Source organism: Rhea pennata, chromosome 3 (assembly GCF_028389875.1).
Source record: "Rhea pennata isolate bPtePen1 chromosome 3, bPtePen1.pri, whole genome shotgun sequence".
Classification (NCBI taxonomy): domain Eukaryota; kingdom Metazoa; phylum Chordata; class Aves; order Rheiformes; family Rheidae; genus Rhea; species Rhea pennata.
In genome coordinates, this window is record NC_084665.1 from 13,028,426 (window position 1) to 13,048,545 (window position 20,120).

Genomic DNA, 20,120 nt, shown 5'->3' on the forward strand with positions numbered 1-20,120 from the left:
TTGGTTGCAAATTGCAAGCAAGTGTAGTGATCTTAACATTTGTTTCAGTTCTAATAAAACTTATAACATAGGCAGCAAGGAAATATCATCTTTCTCTTCCCCAGAAAAAACTCCATCACAAACTGGAAAGTACATGGAATAAAACCATCAACAAAATCCTTCTCTCTAAAGTGACTGATCTTGCATAGCATACCTCATCTTTTTCCACAAACTGACTTCTTTTGTGGATTGAGTTTGTTACTAAAGAACAAACAAGAAGTGCTTGACTAACGTTTCATTATATTATGAAAGTGAGAAAGCCCTGGAGTTTATCTAGATACACCTTATATACAAACACATCAGTACATTTTACTGAAACGTTACTACAAACATAAATTAAGCACGACTTGAGACAAAAGGTATTCCTCTTGCTATGAATTTGCCTTACGTAGCTACATACCCTTTATATTTAAGAACTCTCAAACTTAAATCTTTCCCTTTTCCAAGTTACAAAAACAGAATACATTTTATATAATGGAGAAAACAATGACAAAGTATTTAGAAATTTTAAATTATCATATTTCAAACAATATTGGACGTGCCCAATAAGCTCCAAATTCTTCATGCAAGCATAAGATACAGCAGCGCAGTAAGCAAATAATTTTAAATGTTTTCTTTCATAGTAAATGGAAAATTATGACAAAAAAGTCAAAGATCTCAGACTTCTTGCCATAAAAGAGGAACTAATTCCAGCAAACAGGAAATACTGACTCTTGTTGCACACGTATATTCACTGCCCATGCTCTTTCTATCCCATTCCATCACCCAAACACATAAAACAGAATCTGGTACTTAAATACACTCATTTTTGAAATTCTTACCAGCATTTGAAAACCTTCTCTCTCTCTCCCATTCCAATTGTTCCCTTTCCAACTGTTCTTGCCGCTCTCTTTCTTGCCTTTCCCTTTCAAGTCGTTCAAGTCTTTCTCGATCCTGCCTCTCCTTTTCCTGTCTCTCCCTTTCCAGGCGTTCTTGCCGTTCCCTTTCTTGCCGTTCTCTCTCCAGTTGCTCCTGTTCTAGGCGTTCTCTTTCAAGTCTTTCCCTTTCTAGTCTCTCTCTCTCCAGCCTCTCCCGTTCCATTCGCTCACGATCCAGCCTTTCCCGTTCCAGCTCCTTCTGCCTTTGTTGCTCTTGCAACTGTCTACAATCATGAAAACAAGGGAAAGATTAAGCTGCAAAGTGAGAACCAAAAATATATCAAATAACTGTTAGGAGGAGAAGAAAAGAAAAAAAGAAAGAAGGAAGGAAGGAAGAAAAGAAAAAAACTGATCAAAAATCTTTGCACCAGTGAGAACAAAAGCACAGCATTTGCACCTACATAAAATTCTTATTTCTACATGTTACTTTTGTGAGTTGGATAATAGGTTTATTATGTTTACAGTAAAAAGAATCATATATCCAGTTTCCTCTTAACTAATTTAACATTCTGAGAGACAGCTTTCAAGAGGTAAGAATAGAAAGCTGCTGATGATAATTCACTAACTGATGTAATCTTCTATGTTTAGGATATGGAGTTACATTTGTTCTTTGCAAGGTATTTTATACCTGAGGTAGTGAATACAAGAACAGTGAATTTGCATTATCACAAATATTCATCCAAAAAAAAAAAAAACCCACATTACATATTCCAGTAAACTAGTTAGCTATTTTTTATCATAATTTTACAGAAACATCTGAATGTGTACTTACAGCTATGTAACACTAGCCTGGAAATTAATAGACCTTCAGCTAGCTCACTCCTATTCTTGCTCAACAAATACTGGCAGAAATGGAAACACCAGCCCAGCTTTAATGTACTGTCACTATTCCAAGTCCATTCTCTTTCATACCAATGTTTTCCTTAAAACAAACAAACAAAAAAACCTGAATAAAATTGGTAATTGCTGCAAGCAACTACCTTCCAGTTATGTACAGCAAAAAGACAACTTTTCCCTGCTGAAACTGTTACCCAATGCGCTCAGAAACTGCAGAATAATTCTGCTACTCTATCAGGTTTTCCTTTTGCTAAAGGCTGTGAGAGAGAGTAGGAGCTAAGTTATAGTGGAAGTTCCTAAGGTACTGGGGTTGCAATATAACTTGTTAGCTACTTTATTTTTTGCCTCTAAATTCCATCAAAAAGTCCTTTAACTTAAAAATACCTACTTGGAACCAGTACAGGATTTTTCTAAAACTAAAATGTAAGTTGCATTTTCTAAATCTAACTGCTTGTTTGGGGATGACAAGTCCCTCAAATATTTACGAACATGTTCCTAAGGCCTGCTTTTCTCCTTTTCAGAGAGCTATAAAGACACAGATGATCACACCTACTACAGAAAAGAAGCCCACTTTAAAAAACATACCGAAAGATTCACATGCTTTAGCCTTAGTCTGAAGGGCGAAAGTACTTTGGCTGACAATTAATACCAAACTGTACTGGCTGTCTACTAAGATATAGACAAAAGTCAATGAGACAGAAATACCAGATATCCAGTTTCATCTAGACAGGACCTGAATAAAAAAAAAAAAAATCTTATGATTAAATTAATACTGAGTGATTTTGTATTTAACAGGGACATTTAACATCTTATTTTTGTAAGATATTGCTCATTTTCCACTTCTTCAGCACATGAAGGAATGAATACAGATTTTTAAATGTACAAAAAAAAATCTGTGAACAAATTGAGCACTTGACTGGTGATACAAATCTTCTACCAAGAGAGGGCAGCAAAATACCTTGTGAACTCTTCCTGTTTATGTTATATGAAGTTCCCATTAAGTTCCCAGTAATACATATGGGAAAAAATACACCATCCTTAACAGTAACTTAACAACTTAAAATTATTCTCATTATATCTCTCTGAATCCTCCCCTCTTCATTTAGACAATACCTTACTTCAGTAAAACAAATAAAAAGCTTGTTCTTTGCGCTTACCTCTTTAACAAAGAGGTAAGAAAAGACACCTAAATTTTTGCTGTAGCTTAAATAATTTTTATAAAGCTTTCAGACAGAAAAACAGAAGTGGCACAGGTCAAAAGGAATTGCATTGCTTCAATACAACATAATGAGCAAGGATGAGCTTAGTAAACTAAAAAAGAACTACAGCTTAAAAGTGCAGCACTTGTAGTTAAAAAGATTAAGCACTCACTCCGACTATGTAAAAAATTGGATAAAAATGTTTTTACTAAAACTCCGTATTTTTGTTTAGTTAACATTTGATAACAAATCAAAAACTTTGTCAGGTCAGTCTACACATCAATTTAAGTACTTTCTGAAATGTAAAGACTTTGGTTACTTCTAGAACACTGCATGAGCACCATAAAACACTGCATGAAAATTCTCACCCTTAGTAGGTATATTTATCTAATTTTGTCTCAGTAAAGATTATTAGCTGTTACAAGCTAAACATTACACTTGACGAGCATATGTTGAAATATAAACTTGTGTGGACAAGGCAAGTTTAGAACAAGTCTGGAAAAAGCTGGAAGCCTGGAAACTCCTAGAGTTTCAAGAAAAGTTCTTCTATTCTGTGCTAAAGTTTATAAGATGACAATAGTTTGTGTATCATCTAAATTATTTAGGTTTATAGGTTCTGGAATGCAGCCAAAGGCACAGTTTTACAGAAAAATTATTTCCTGTCGTTAAGACAAGATAAAATGGTCTATATTTCTCAACAGTAAACATAGTGCAATATCATTTACTAAAATATTACAATGAATAACTATTTGATAGTTACTAGATAACTAGACTATTAGCAATGAGTAATTAGTTGACAGAAATCATTTATTAGATTTCATAATTGAAATGCAAAATAGAGCTTTTTCTTATTACCTGACAAATTATCAGATACTGTTCTTCCAACTATCCTCTTGACTAGAAAGGTATTCTATTCTCTGTTTCCAGGTAGAATCTTTGGGAAGGTTATTTTTACTGCAGTAAGGGTCAAATCTGACTGGCTATTTCACTGTTAATTTATTAGTGGGTAAAGTATTCTATTTAACTACCAGGATACATCTTCAGATGAAGCTAAAGAAGTGCTGCAAGTGTCCCAGAACACTATCCTGTAATGAAATGTTAATTATACTGATACAAAGTGATTACAATTATTTTTAAAGTGCAAATTATTAGAAAATAAGAGATAATTTACATTGAATAGTTGAGATTGTGCTATAAAACTGAATAGCATGTCAGTCATCTGCAATGTACCTAATTACATCTTGTTTTAGATTCAAAAAATTAGCTTGTGATTTTCTACTAGCTTTATCCTGCATCCTACTCATGAAACATTTTGGGTTTTTTTTAATTAGCTTCATAACAAAAGTATCTTCAGGGAATTCAGTTTTAGATTTTTTTTTAATTAATTTAAACTAAGTACTTCCCCTAAGGAGGTATGAGGAAGTATGGTCAGAAGATTATCAGAGAAGCATACTTACAATACTATTTTGCAGCTTTGACCTCCTACCAGCATTAATCCTGCAGTTCTTTGGGAAACTACGAGTCAGGGTGTAACTAAATTCTTGAAATATCACAAGGAAAAAAAAAAAAAAAAAAAACACACCAACAAGGAGTAAGTTCACACTGCTGCATCACTGCTGAAAAAAATACATTCTGCAGAGTGAAAATGTTTAGAATATTTCCTAAATGAAAACTGCGAAACAGAATTGCTGCTAATTTACCCAAGTACATACACAACCCTCTTGGTTTGTACTGAAACACACCAGGGAATATAAATCAAGTAAATAGTGCTACTATCTCAGCTCTTATTTTAAATAAAATGAGCAAATACCTCATATGCACTTAGATCGCTTTCTATCTCTCCTTCAGTAAGTAGCATTACTACATCTAACATATCACCACACACGGCAACTACACAATTTCCAAACAAACATTATCCAATACCTTGAGATCTGAATTTTTGACAAAAACAGGTAGTTTAAGCTTCTGCTCCTAGAGGTGAATGATTGGTAGGGATCATCTGGGCACTGTCTATCAGAGAGCAGACTTTCTGGGGAGCATTTCTCATATTTAAGTCAAGATCTCGGTCACCTGCCAGAAGAGTTACTGAAAGCATCTCCCTTTGCGGACACTCTCTTTCCACCAGAGGAAGTATGCCTGAGCCCTACAGTGATCCCCATCCTGTCAAACACCAGAGCTCTTGTCACAAGAGCACCAAGAAGGGAAAGGAAAGGGAGGAGAAGGAGGGAAAAAAACACCATACAGGTTAATAAATCCACTGTTGAAACTGTTTGTGAAAGCAAACGGCTGTCCGCTCTGCCAGCTCACCTAGTTTCCGCACACAGCAGTTTTTCTGTTCATTCACATAAATCTTTATGATCCTTTTAGGAAAAATTTTAATAGCTCCATCTCATGCCCCAGAGCAGAACAAGGCAGTGTTAGAATCTCAGAAAACTGTGCTGAGAAGATATTACATCAACCTGAATAGCAGAATTCAGCCGTGAACCCAAAGGGCTTCTTATCATGAAGTCAGGGACATTGAAAGAAGAGGTATTTCCAAGAACGGTACAGACAGAAGTATCTTTGTATTACACCCAAATTCAACAGGCACTGGGTTCAATGACATTCAAAGACGAACAGAAATTGGTTTGAAATATTTAATTTTAAACCTCACCATAGAAATCAAGGATGCAAGACAAAGTCTGCAGAAAGCAAGATACCTTGAGGACCCGACCTGACTGAAGTAATTGCAGTATTGAGAGAACAGGTCAACTGCATACAGATAATACAATGTATTTGACAGCTATTAGTGATAATTTATGAACACAGCAATAATTCCATATTCCATTTTTTGTCTGAATAGCTCTTGGTGTCAAAGCTGGTCACTAAATCACTCAGGATGAGGAACAGGAATACCATCTCTGTTTGGGTTGCTTAAAGCTTCAACAACAAAAAAGGAAAATAAATAAAAACTGCTAGTCAGATGAAAGTATTGAAAGAGATCCCCCCCAAACATAGCTTGATGCATTAAAAAAAGTTGTTGAATTGTAATTCAACAACCTTTTAGATCATGAAATAAGTTCTGTTGAGGAGAATTTTCCAGGTCTACATCCCAGACTTCTGAGTTTGTTTGTTTTTTAAATACAGTTCCTTGTTTGTGCAATTACCTATTGTAAAACCAAAAGGGGGGGGGAGGAGAGTAGCAGCGGGTTGACTATATCACTGACTTTAAAACACAGCAGTACTGTATGCTGTATTTAGTTATTCTGAAACCTAGTGTTAAGACAATCTGCATAAGAATCCTAACATGATCAACAGAAATATCCAATCATGTGTGCATCCTGCATTCTGTGCCTGCCTAGTTTTCAAAAGTGTAAATTTTATACCCCAATATAAACAAGAAATTAAGGAGGAATGCTATTATTTCAAATTTCAAAGCCAGTCAGCACCAAAAAACTTAGATGCACCAAAGCAATGCAGTTGCTCAAAACATGTTGATGATCTGGCTCTTAAACTTCAAATATGTTTACTGCTGTAAAAAGTTGCATTGCAACAACTAGTACTATGAGGACGTCAGTGGTACTCAGCCCTGCAGCCTCAGCCTGGTCTTTCAGGACTCTGAGCTTCTGCACTGGCTCCTCTAACTCTGCCTCAATATAATGAGCACAACATACAAGACAGCGATGTTTGGAGTTTTATTCCGAAACGCTGAAAGCCCAAGCACATGGCCATGGATGCCATTACCTAATCCAACAGGCGCTGCCTACTAGAAAACATCTCACATGATTGTTCTCTTCCTCCCACCACTGAGTCACTGCAGCAAGTAAAGCAGTTGGCTGCAAACAGGCTACACAAGACTTCGCTGAGCTAGATGCCACTAACACCAGATGCATAAGTGACCTCAGCTGCTAACTGAAGCCTTTTGTAGTCTACAGAAAAGCAGCTACCTAGCAACTAAAAATAACTACATACAACCTATGACCAATGCTAGCTACACACAGATAAGCCAATTTCATTGTTACAACTAATCATAGAAAGAGATCAAGAAGCGAGTGCTTTAACATGTTGATTATTTTGAACTAAGCTACTAGTTTAATAGGTTAATCCTCTAATCTTCTTTTGCACAAATCCACAAAAGCAAAAGGTGTTTCTGCTGTGGCCATTCAAATTTGCAAGAACTTACCCGAATAATAAAAAAAGAACATTAAATTTGCTTTTCCCTGTTCAATATTAAATATTTATTCAACATTCCAAAATTCAGCATTTGCCCCCAGTGCTCACTCTTCAGTATGGTCAAGAGAATCCATTGAATATATATCTCAATGTCTACACATTAGAGCTTATGTACTGTGGGATGAACACACCTCACCCAAATTTCATACAACTTATTTACAAAGGAAAAAGATGCTCTTGATCACATCAATACAGCTTGCAAGTTTCCACCACAAACACAGTGAGCCTCCACTGCGAGCCTTCACGGAGCAAACAAAACGCATCCGCGGTGCACTAACAGCATACCTCAGCACAAACAGCTCGGATTTTTAGCCTGTTCCCCAACCAACTCTGCTCATCTTCCCAACCTCTGAGATAAACTTCACTTTTCCTAATCCAGACTGAACTCCTGTTACACACCCTCACTAAACAAACCCTTGGCAAGTTAGCTATGGCTTTTACGGAACTGCATGGTGGTTTTGCAGTTTTTCTGAGCGCAAGGTGGTCTGGACAACCTTTACTTGAGTGTGGTGCATACTGTTACAGAGAAATCCAGGTCAGGGCTACTCAGAGTGCAAGAAACAGATTCTTAGAAAATCTGTTACTCAGCCATGGATACTGCAAAGTTTGCCTGCTCAAAGCGAGGATGTTCATATAGTGAGTTTATATTTATGTTCCTGGAACTGACAATCATTTCTGATTTTCAGCAGTGGTGGACTTCTAGTTCTTTGAAGTAGTGAGAGATGAGGCTGTTCCAATTATGGAATTTAAGAGTTTGTATCAAGGAACACTTCAAACTTTGTATTACGGAAAATTAAGACAGCATTTTAGTTGTATGTTGTGTCCTGATTTTAAAACACTAAGTTAATCTGGAAGTCATTATATCATAGTCATTTCTTAAGTTTAAGAAGCTTTCCCCTAAAGTTGATCATCATCATATGTAACAATGCCACCGGCAAGCTGATTTTTCTGTACGCTAGGATTAAGTTATCTGAAACACTAGTATTTGGCTTAGTTTTTCCTCCCTTAAAAATGTCTAAAACAGGGCCCCAGCTCTATATTTGCATCTCATTTTTATTGTCCAAATCTGCAACGTTCTTCCTGTATAAATTCACCTTTGTATCGATGCATCTCGACATGCATCATCAGCAAGGCTCATTTGGTATCCATTTGCTTCAGCGAGACACCAAACAAGATCTGATTGGTCCCAATTCAATGTAGGAAGAACTGCCCGTCCTTATCCTCCTCACACTTCCATACTAATCCTCTTCTCTTCCCCCTTAACCAGTAACTTCCCATGTGGTATCTGTCAAATTCCTCACTAAAGGTCCATGAGCACTGGATCAACTATCTCTTCTTAAAAGAGAACATTATCTGGCCAGTTTGCTGTGCTGCACTTTATCTCACATGATTAATCATTCTTTTCTTCAAAAGTAGATCTAAAGCTTTTCACATTACCAAGGTCAAACTAATAGGCTTTTATTTCCTTGATCAAAAGGGATTTAAGGACTAACAACAAGCTTTTATGTTACAAGCTCAAAGCGCATTAGTTGGAAATAGGAGAATAAGAGAACAAACTAGGTTTTATCAGTCAATCAAAAACTGGTAACTAACCACTGCGATAAAGACATAAAAAGGCAACTATAAACCTGAAGGTTATTAAGATACAGGGTTTCCAATAAAGAAAGGGATCTATCAATGCTCTTTGATTAAACCTCAACCAGAAACATTACATATTTCTCTTGTTTTGGATGCCTTGAGTTGTATTTTTAAGGTGGAATAGGCGCATAGAATAACCAGTAGTATGATCAGAGAAATGCATCATCTCTGATTTGAAAAAATAAATTTGCTATGTTTAACATACTAATATAAAGTAGAAACAATTGTTGCCTATGAACAAGACTAGATGAAAAAGAGCTACTAAACTAGACAATGAACATACAAATACTAATGTGAATAAATTGTCTAGAAATTACTTTTAGACTAAGAAAAGTTGTAGAAGATTGCAGCACTGGCAGGAAATGTACCTGGTCTTAAGACAGAGCATCATAAGAGTATGTGTGTAATTGTTTATTTAACTGTACAGCTACAAGAGGACCAGAGCTGAACCTGAAACTACTTCCAGGCCTCCAACCCAAATCCAAACCACATGGCTTTTGACTTAGAATATTAACACAAAGCTGATGGGTGCAGAGGAAACATCTAGACATTTTTTCTTTTAGGTTTCTTGGCCTTGATCTTGTTAACCTCTTTTGCAAATCAACAAGGCAACACCTGAACTTAGCTGGCAGAAACAAGACTGCAGAAAGTCATCTGTGCTCTTCAGATTTTAGGAAAATTAAGAACCCTAATATTAGAAAAAATCTGCCTTTGTGGACAAATCCCTCTCAGTGTGTTATTATAGTAAGTACAGTAGGGACAGAACTAATTCCATGAAACAGATCCACAATAACAAAAAAATCTTGAGAAACGTAAATAGTTTCTGATCCCGAGTTCATATTCTATATTAAACAGAAAAATGCACAGAACTGAAAATTCTCTAGAAAGAATAAGATTTCAAAGAGATTTTCAAAAAACAGCAAAGATGCTTGTCAGAACCATCCTTCAAGCAACACACATCATTAGATTGCAGCAGCTGAGGCAGCAGTTTAGCAAATGTAATGAGAAGATTGCTTAATTGAAGACAGAGCACAGTCCTACCTCTCCTCAATCTGCTAAACACTTTTGTTACCTAACAGCTACAGTTATTCTGTACTGTAAACATATTTCCATTACCTCTACATAAAGCCAGTTATTAAGTCCCTGAAAGCCAGACTTGACAGAACTAAAGAAATCTTTAGTGTGAATAGAAAGCAGCCATACATGAAAAGGAAATGAAAGGAGAGGCACAAAAACAAAACTTGGAAAAATATATTTTCATACCACAACTCTTTGTTTTGCAGAAACTCTGTAAGGAAGAAAAAAAAAATGCAATACTGATGGGCCTTTTGCCTCTCCTCCTCTTTTTCCAAAGAAAGATGTTGTTTTGTCACACGTTTTATTATGCAAGGCAGAGTCTGGGAAGACTGGAGTTCCAAATGGCTCTGGGCTGTCTTATGAAACTACCTCAGCAAGCTCAACTTGAAATCTAAATTCTGCTGGTTTAACTCTGGCCTGATGGAAACCCCTAGATTGGGCATGAAAACAAAAACAAAACAAAAACACACACCTTTGATTTCATCTAAACTGTATCTCAGGGATGTAAATGACATGCAGAGTTTGTAATATCCATGACAGAGAATACAATCATATTACAGGATTCTACTGACTACTGCTACATCCTAAATTAAAAAGCTAACTAACATATAATCTGAGGTAGGCATGTGAATATATCTATTTGCTTGGTGACAATTTAATCAATTCATATGCCTTAAGAAACACTACTGCCTCAAAATAAGTACTCAAACAGCAAAATTTCAAAACTAAAGGAGAACTGGAAACAGCACATCTGGCTATCAGCTAGGGAAAGGTCACAGGCTATGGTATATTAGAAGAAAGTAGGCTACCAGAGGAAAAACAATAATAATAATAATGGGCAAACCTTCCTTTACACTAACTAAATTGCTATTGAATTGCAGGATAAGAACTTTATTTTTCTTTCACTATTTCCAAATGTAGTTTTAAAACAGCTCAAGAATTACATGAAACATATACTGAACTACTGAAAAATATAAATTCTTCTAAGGTAGTTATAATTTAAGATAAGCAGAAACTAAAAAATACTTTTAATCTTTAAAATAGAATTCATTCCTTTAAGCCTTTCAATAAATGATAAAAAGCCTCTGAGCTAGCACTAACGAAAACTAAGATACCATGAAAACTACACCATATAGCAATACTGTTTTCTAGCACAGCCACACACCATGTTTTAGTCATTCTACTACAAATTTCAATTCAATCCCTGAAAGCAAACTTGAAGTATTTAACAATGGGCGGTCGGGGGGGGAAGTATTCTATTACTGAGTTTTGAGGTCGTTAACATTTTTGAGTACTTACGACAGAAGCCGGTCAACTTTTGGTCCATTACGTCCTTGAAGGGCAACAGGAGGCTTATATACTTTCATTACTCCTTACAATCTACACTTTCTCTGTTTGTGGTGCTCTTGGTCTCTTTATTTATGAAGCAGTGATGATTTTGAAGTTATTTATAAACTTTAACTCAACAAATCCAAGTGTCATACTAGATACCAATTCAGTGACTCATATTCCTGACAATGTATTTAACACGGCTGGAAGAGAAGGTAAATTTACATGCACGAGTAGCACACAGAAGCATGCTGTGAACTAATCATATATTTGAAAACGGTATTTGACATTAAGCAACTCCAAAGCTATTAGAAGATGCATATGTCAACTGAAGTTGCTCATGAACAATCAGTGGAATTTATAAACACTGCTTGACTGCCACTCTGACAAAATGGAAAGTAATCCATATACTATAAAAAAGCTTAATTTTTGAGGATCAAAATCAAAAGCTGAAGTAGTATATTTTTTATTATGTTTTAAGGCTGATTTCCTTAATTTGTACTCATTTACATATAATAGAAAGTTTCAGTTATCTTCAAGTACTCCGTAGTTATTTTTGTAAGGAAAGTACACACCATGTTTCATGAAAAAAAGGTAATAAAGTTATCAACTGGCTAGACTGACTGATTTCACTGACCACTTGATTCATAAGCTTTGCATTATAAAAAAACCCTCAGTGTTCTGCATGGTACTTCTAGTCTTAGTGGCTTTACAGATTGCCATTCAATGCACTGTAAACAGACAACTAACAGGCTCAGCAGTAAAATGAACAAAGTAATAATTTTTACTTTTGTTTGCTTTACATTCTGAATAGAAGTGTAAATCTTCTCTAAAAGAGAAGAATCTTTGAGCCACAATAAGACACTTTTGTTGACAAACTAACTCAATTCTTCAGTCCCAATTTCTCCATGGTCCTTGAACACTACTTGTGAGAATGGCGGAAAATTTCACATCAGTAGACGATCTTTGTTAAGTATGTCATTCTTCACCGGTCATTCTTTTGGCAAAGATTTGTGAGGAAACCTCTTTCTCTCTGTGCATAGAAAAACCCTAAAGCTACAAGCCACATAATTCAACTTTGACATTAGTCCTGCTTTAAGCAGGAGGATGGACTAGATGACCTTCACAGGGTCCCTCCCCCCACCCTTTAAAAATGATTTTAAGTCTGAGAAAAATCATTTTACATAAAAATTATTTTCCTAAACTACTTTAACGTAGGCTTCAGTCAAGCACCACCACATTCAGGTTCGTTTTAGAGAAGGGATCTGAGCATGCAGTAAAGATGCTTGATTCTGGTTGTCTTAAAAAAAATCCCCCTCCATGAAGCATACAAGCAATGGAGTTAGCAAAGCTCATCTTTCTATTGATTCATCACAAATCCCTCCACATTCCTTCATACCACCAACAACCTTTATTCTCTCCTTTGGCACTCCCTTATCTTATTATGCTCACCAGGGGTCATTTCTGCTCCAACCACCTTTACCTTTTATATTGAGATTAGAAATGTCATTTACTTGTAGATATGTTAGAAGAAATATATACATACATATACCTCTGATTTCCCAAATATTTAGTATTCTCTAAATTAGGGTAATAAGATTATTATTTTCATTATGATATGCCAGTCCAGAAGTTGACAGCTGCTAAAAACACAAAAGTTTACAATGCAGTTCAGCTGTATGCCAAAACAATATAGCTGTGATGATAAAAAGCATTTGAAAGTATTTGAAATGTTTATCAAGATACAGGTTTTGCCTAAGTATAATGACACAAGAGCAATATACTTTCCAAAGACAATCTAGCTGCCAACACAAGCGAACGCTAATTCCAGTGCACCCTCCCTTTTATTTTTTAAGGGAAAAGTGAATAGTAAAACAAGAACAGTACTAGACTTCAGAGAACACATTAGATGCAAACAAGTAGAGCACACTGATCAAACAAAAAGTGAAACCATAAGAACACCATCAGATATGCCCTCTGTGCGTAAAGGATTCCAAGAGAGACTTTCACAGCTCTTAATATGCGGCACCACTTTTTCTGAACCAACGTTTCCCTGAGAAGTTTTTCAACATTATAAATTTCAATTAATACAGCTTTTTAAAGGAACAGAACAAAAATAAAATACCATTACTGTAGAAAGAAAAATACCTCAGTGTAAAAAAGCTTTTCAAAAGAGATGTGATAAAAAGATCATTTAAAAAAAAATCCCACTGTCATGGCAGCAGGCTCCCATGTCAACACATTAAACTCAAATTTGTAATGAGTTTCTTGCTCTTTGCTTTTAAAGAAGGTAATTTTAGATAAAATGATCCCTGCTCAGAATTAAGAAGTGTCAGAAATGTGGAAAAGACAGACAGACAGACATGACTCACTTTGATGTCAATATTTTGTTCAACATGTATTTCTGACTTATCAAACATGTATTATGAATTATTTTCAAATTATCAACCTGGTTCTGCTCACTGCTGCATAAATTAGTTAAATATAAAATAGCACAATGCTTTAATGCCATTGTCAATTAGACCTAGTGTATTAAAATATTTTTACAGTACCAACACACTTAACGGTTGTCAGTAAAAACTGGAAATCTGGACCACTTAATATCTATTCAAGAATCTTGTTCCCTGAAACTTTCCAGCATCCCTTCTGGAAAAGAATAGGTAATCTCTTGGGAGCATTTTGATAGTAAAGTAATCCAAGACTGCTTGCACAGGGAGTATGGTTGAGACAACCCAAGGAGAGTTTGCTCTTTTCATTCAGTTCAGTTCTCTACCACTATCCTAGATGATCATGCAGATTCATACACCTGTACCCTAGACACTTCACCTACAGCATTCACCCTTACATCATATTTATTATATATACAAATATATATATATATATATATTTGTGTGTATATATATATACACACAAATATATATATACATATATATATATGTGTATATATATATATATATGTATATATGCATATTTATACTTACACAAAAACGCATACATAGACATGCATGGGACAGGGTTCAGGGTCTCCATGTCAGGGAGACTGAGCTTAGCCTGGAGGAGTGCCACAAAAAAGTGGCTTATATTAAGGCCTTTTGATGATATCAAGCACGCTCCTGTAGCAGCCTTTAACCAGAATGTTAAAGCATAAGCACAGAGCAAATATGTGATGTAATAAAATTGTAACCAGCAGAAAAATTTGTACAAAGTACTCCCTGAAAAGTATGCATAGAAAAAGAACGAGCAAAGGAGAAGAGGTGCTAGCTTTGTGGATCTACCACCTAGAATCCATCTCTGCGCAGAAACGAAATAAATATCTTGACCCTGTGTGTCTATTGATCGCCTGCACACCGGCAAAACCCAGTTTTGGGACAATAATTTGGCGATCCCAATGGGACTTGCCATAAGGTCTTGCCCAGACCAGCTTGCTGTTTGCAACGGCAGATGGATCAGATTGAGTTCCAGCGCACATCAATCTATTGACTGGGGACTCCTCCGGCCTTCCTCCGAAGTCGGGACGACAAAATACTCAAAGGTACAATGCCAACCAGAGGTATTTGTACCAGGGCGAAAGGGGCTGAATCTTTGCTTTGGTGAGTATAAAATTTACTTACAAACTGATTTACTCCTGCAGAAGATAAAGTTGCATATAGACACTCGGCAAGCGTTGCCTTAATTGACCAGTGGGGTCAGAGCTGAGTGTGCACAATGGGACTATTGGTATAGGTATAAGTGACTGGTATTTCTAGATAACTGATATGGGATCAGGCCAATTCCCGATTACCCCACCCCAGCCCTGTAGCCCTTTGGGGTATATTTTGAAACACTGGGATATCTTTGGAGGAGATCCAATGACTAAAGAAAGGATGAGAAGATATTGTAATCAATATGTGTAAGTTGGAATGTGACGAGCAATGACCAGAAAATGGGACCTTGAACTGTATTATAATTAATACTGTTTTGCTGCCGAGAGGGGAAGTGGGATGAGGTACCCTATGGGGAGCCTTTTATGTCACTACATTTCTTTTGAATTTCTGGTTTCCTAAATAAAGTGACAAATGCAGAGGAACCTGTAATGGTTGCAATAGAAAAGAAAGAAGATAACAGAGGTTAAGTTGTACTAACAGAAAAATTCTGAATAGAGAAGAATAAGAGGATGAGCAACTACTGATGATGCCCCCTTCTTGCGGAAATCCATGTCAGCTGAGGAGGTGCATCCCCCCCCTCTCTCTTTAGGAAATGAAGATTCCTGCCCTATTTCTGGCCAAACTAGGAAACAGCAACAACCTGTTACACAGGCTCCTTTGAGGCAGGCTGTGGGATGAGAATCACACAGAATCACAGAATGGTTGAAGTTGGAAGGGACCTCCGGAGATCATCTAGTCCAAACTCCCTGCTCAAACAGGGTCACCTACAACACAGTGCTCAGGATCGCATCCAGACAGGTTTTGAATATCTCCAGAGAAGCCAGTGCTCTGTCACTCTCACAGGGAAGAAATTCCTCCTCATGTTCAGCTGGAACTGCCTGCGGTTCAGTTCGTGCCTGCTGCCTCTTGCCCTGTCGCATGGCACTACTGAAGAGAGTTTAGCCTCATCCCCTTCACACCCTCCCTTCAGGTACTTACACACCTTGATAAGATCCCCCCTCTTTTTTTCTCTTCTTCAGGTTAAACACACCCAGCTCTCACAGCCTCTCCCTGTAAGCAAGATGCTCCAGTCCTCCGATCATCTTCACAGCCCTACACTGGACTCTCTCCAGTAGATCCATGTCTCTCTTGGACTGGGGAGCCCAGAACTGGAAGCAGGACTCCAGATGAGGCCTCCCCACGGCTGAGTAGAGGGGTAGGATCACCTCCCTCAACCTGCTGGCAACACTCTTCCTAATGCACCCCAGGAGACCATTGGCCTTCTTGGCCACAAGGGCACATTGCTGGCTCATGGTCAACTTGTCGTCCACCAGCACTCCCAGGGCCTTCTCTGCAGAGCTGCTCTCCAGCAGGTCAGCCCCCAGCTTGTCCTGGTGCCTGGGGTTATTCCTCCCCAAGTGCAGGACTCTGCACTTGCTCTTGTTGAACCTCCTGAGATTTCTCTCTGCCCAACTCTCCCACCTGCCCAGATCTCTCTGAAAACACATACATAACCAAAACTGCTACAACTGAAAGTTGAACTACTAAAAGGAAGTATATATATTTGTATGCTGAAAATGGAATTTTTTTTGCTAAAAAGACTAATACAATATAAAGGAGAACAAATTTTCCCATATAATGTTTTCATCTAGAGCATCCACATTCAATGAGAAAATCTGTTGTTCTTCTTGACAATTTAGTTCTCGGCTTCTGAAGACTAGAGGAAAATTTTCCTCCTTGCTTGCTGTTCCTTCTTCCTTCTTTATAAGCAGCTGTCAAGCTGAAGATGCAACAGAGTGACTGCAAACCAATTAGTCTGGTTGAAAACAACAGCACTGAAATCTTCAAATCTTTCCATCTGATCTTCAACTCTTTCATGACTGGCTGATAGCAAGCAGCCCTGCATTGTTCAAATGGGCATAGATCAAGAATCTACAATCAAAGTTTTTGCACAGGAAAGATGCAATAATGAAACCTTCAAATATACAAATGCCATCTTAGTGCAAGACAGTACATGCAAGTCCTTGAATTTTAGTTTATCATTGTTTAATGAAGAGTTACTACTTTTTTTTAAGTGAACAGGTGTTCACTTCCAGCACCATACCTTCTCTGGATTTCCAATTCTTCTTGTGATGGACCATTTTGTACTTGAGAGGGAAGCTGTGAATTTTGTCGAGGCAATGTTGGACCTGAAAGAAGAAAGACCATAAATTAACCACTTGAACATTTACTTTGCAAAAAAAGCACAAAACTAAAGAAACAGGATAGTCACCACATAATGTTATTGAAACTGTCTATTTCTGCTTAAAGCCAAACAAGCTCAACAACATAATACAGCAAATAAAAACTACAACAAATGTTACCTTACATATTTGCAAAATGGAATTATTTCACATGAATGAAAAGGTTTCACAGAAACGCAAAATAAATTTCATATAGGACAAGACAAAAAAAAAAAGGCTTTGAAAAGCACTCCCAGTTGGAGATTTTCTTAAAACAATAAACAAATACTCTTTGAGGAACAGAAAAGGCTCAAAAAAAATTAAAACACTCACCTAAATAGAATACTGGAAAATGGAAAAGAACAGGAGAAAAGAAAATATCAGAAGCTTATCACCATACCAAGAGTAGGAAGATTAAAAAGTCTGTTTCCACAGGTCAGGCCAAACTCAGATTTTAGCTTGTAAACTTGTACTAAAGAATGTCTTTGAACACAATACTTGCTTATCCCACAAAGGAACAGGGCCATCTAACAAACAAGGAACAAAACATGCACAAAGGGTGCATTCTGCTAAATATCAGAGATGTAAAAGAGAACAGGCAAATTAATCTGACTTCTGACTGATGAGCAATTCTGTATTACACATCTTCCAAATAATTGAATATGCTGTATTGTTCTTCTAAATACAAAAATATTTCTATTTTAATCACCAATCTTTTTACAGAACAAAAATATTTTAAAAGAATTAATAGAAGTGAAGGACAGAGAAATCTGGAATGAAATACTATATACATCGTGGACACTTTGTTTATATAAAACTAGACAATAAAAAAGGAAATTTAGACCACAGCTACAGGTAAGATTCTTGATTTTATGAGCAAAGACAGAGATGTTTAAACACAAGAAAACTCCAGGTCTGAAGAGGTCCCAAAGCCAAAGCAGAACAGTAGTTTCTTGCCCACATTCCATCAATGTTAGAGAGTGGAAGAGCTGTAATGAGATCTCACTCATTTCAAATATCAAAATGTAGCTGTTTGCTGCCTGAACTTGTGAAAGTCATCCAAAAACATGAAAAGACTGTGTGATATACTGGAGGTGTCTAGGACAGATATCTACCTCAGATTCAGCAAATTAGTGTCCTGTTTAAATCTTATTAAAAAAACATTCATTTACTCAAAATGGCATAGTATTTGTTTTCACTGTGGTCAAAAACAGTGATTCCTGAAAATCCTAAGACTATATACTGACTTTCTACCTTACAGCTAAAGAGTAACTTAAGAACTTACTTGTAATAGAAAAAAACAGGACGTGCATTACAAGGGTTACGCCTTCCTTGTGTATTCTTTTCTGTAAGCATTAGCTTCTCACGTCTAAACAAGCTATGCTGCTCTGGATGCACTTTTGCTTGTAGCATGTCCAAGAGATACTGACAGATAAATTTATATTTTTAATATAAATCTTTAACTGTGATCATAGTTAATACTAAAGTTATTACTAAATAGAAAAATCCGTCAGGAGCAGTAGCTTATCTGGACTATTGTTCTAACTTTGGAGGTCATAAGCAACTCCTCTCCACGGCAGAGGTGAGGCTTTGGAGCCCATCAGGTAAGGACTGCAGCTCCCCAGCAGCCAGGGAAGCAGTCTGCCTCCTCACGGCCCGAACCACGCGGCAGCCCTTCGTGGCTTTCAGAGTCAGCCACAGTCTAGGAGCAGCTCCTTTCCTACCCAAAGGCGCTGCCTGCCCTGCCTAGTACGCTCCATTCCCCCAGATCTCCCACTTCTCATCACAGAGCATGTTTAATCTAAGCACAAAGAACAAAGAATCAGAAAATTTTTTTGGTCGTACTATGGCCATTTACCAACTAGAATCCTTTTGTACTGAAAACTGCAGTAGAAATGAAAACTTAAAACTTTCCCCTATTTAATCCATAAGAGTAATGAACAGTCTTTTTGAACAAAATATTATCAGGAGATCTCTGGATACCATTAGACAGTAGCTCAATTTGAACTGCCACTCTACAACCCTTCAGGCCATGTTTCCATTCTCTTCTTGCTACCGCCAGTCCTCATTTAAATATAATGAGCCAATTCATAGAACAGATCCTCCCAAAACCCAGGGAACCAGCTTCACTCGTACCGGCTGCTCAAACCAGCGTGCCACACGGTCCCGAAACACAATTCACAGAAGACTGAGGAAGGGACAGAAGGGAAGTGCAGCAATCTAGACTTTGACCGACTTTAAAGGGGGCCATGAAACAATACCTCCCACGCTTCCCAAACGGGTTACAGAACTGCTTTCTAGGCAGCAGGAGAATTCGGGACTTCTGAAAATACTAAAAATAACCACCACCTGGCATCACTTCACTATATTCTCTATAACTTTTGCAGAATACCACTACCAGAAAGCCAATCCAGCACAACTTAGCCAACCTGCTCCAGTAAGTTATGGTGCTTCCTTCATACCTATACATGCAAGCAAGCAAAATACCACAGCCCATTAATAATATAGCTGTTCTAGTATTCCTAAAATATTTTTGCTATATCAAAATGCAACCTAAACATACAAAATGCTTTCAAGAAAGAAATAACTGAAATATGTCATTCGGCCTGTTCTCTGACCAATTCCTCTCCCCGAGCACAGACTCTTAATGCAGTGTCTACTGTCTTGATGGTTAAGGTAAAGGTGCATATCAAATGGAAACGTATGACTTATTCTAAAAATTAAGCTGTTACATCAAGCCAACACCATCACTTCATTGCTAAAATGCAACTGTCTGGACAGAGGAAGAGATGCTATAATAAATAAATGAGCAAGAATTAACTCATAAAAAAGCATTCTTAGTCTTATGAACACCTCAAGAACTTCAGAAACATCAAGCTCCAAGTTATTCACAGACACTGTGCAAAAAAGTCTGATCTATCTAAAGATCATTTTACCTTCAGAAAACAGTGCAAGCCAAGTTAGAGAGAAGGTTGAATGGTCTATTCATTCTAGGTTTTGTTTAAGAAAAAGCTAACATTTTTCTTT

At 37.0% G+C, this 20,120-nt stretch overlaps 1 protein-coding gene across 7 annotated transcripts in view; it reads right to left on the reverse strand.

Annotated features, from left to right (window-relative positions):
• The window catches only part of ENAH (ENAH actin regulator), a 101,774-nt gene that overhangs the window by 19,684 nt on the left and 61,970 nt on the right, over window positions 1-20,120 (reverse strand). For 6 of the 7 annotated variants that reach the window (XM_062571595.1, XM_062571594.1, XM_062571593.1 and 3 more), the window contains exons 4-5: window positions 16,976-17,060; window positions 861-1,180 (exon numbers count right to left, since the gene is read on the reverse strand). In XM_062571595.1, coding sequence (XP_062427579.1) covers window positions 861-1,180; window positions 16,976-17,060 — 405 coding nt within the window. Of the gene's footprint in view, window positions 1-860; window positions 1,181-11,218; window positions 11,319-16,975; window positions 17,061-20,120 lie in introns of those variants that run through there. The other variant, XM_062571591.1, reaches the window with a different exon arrangement.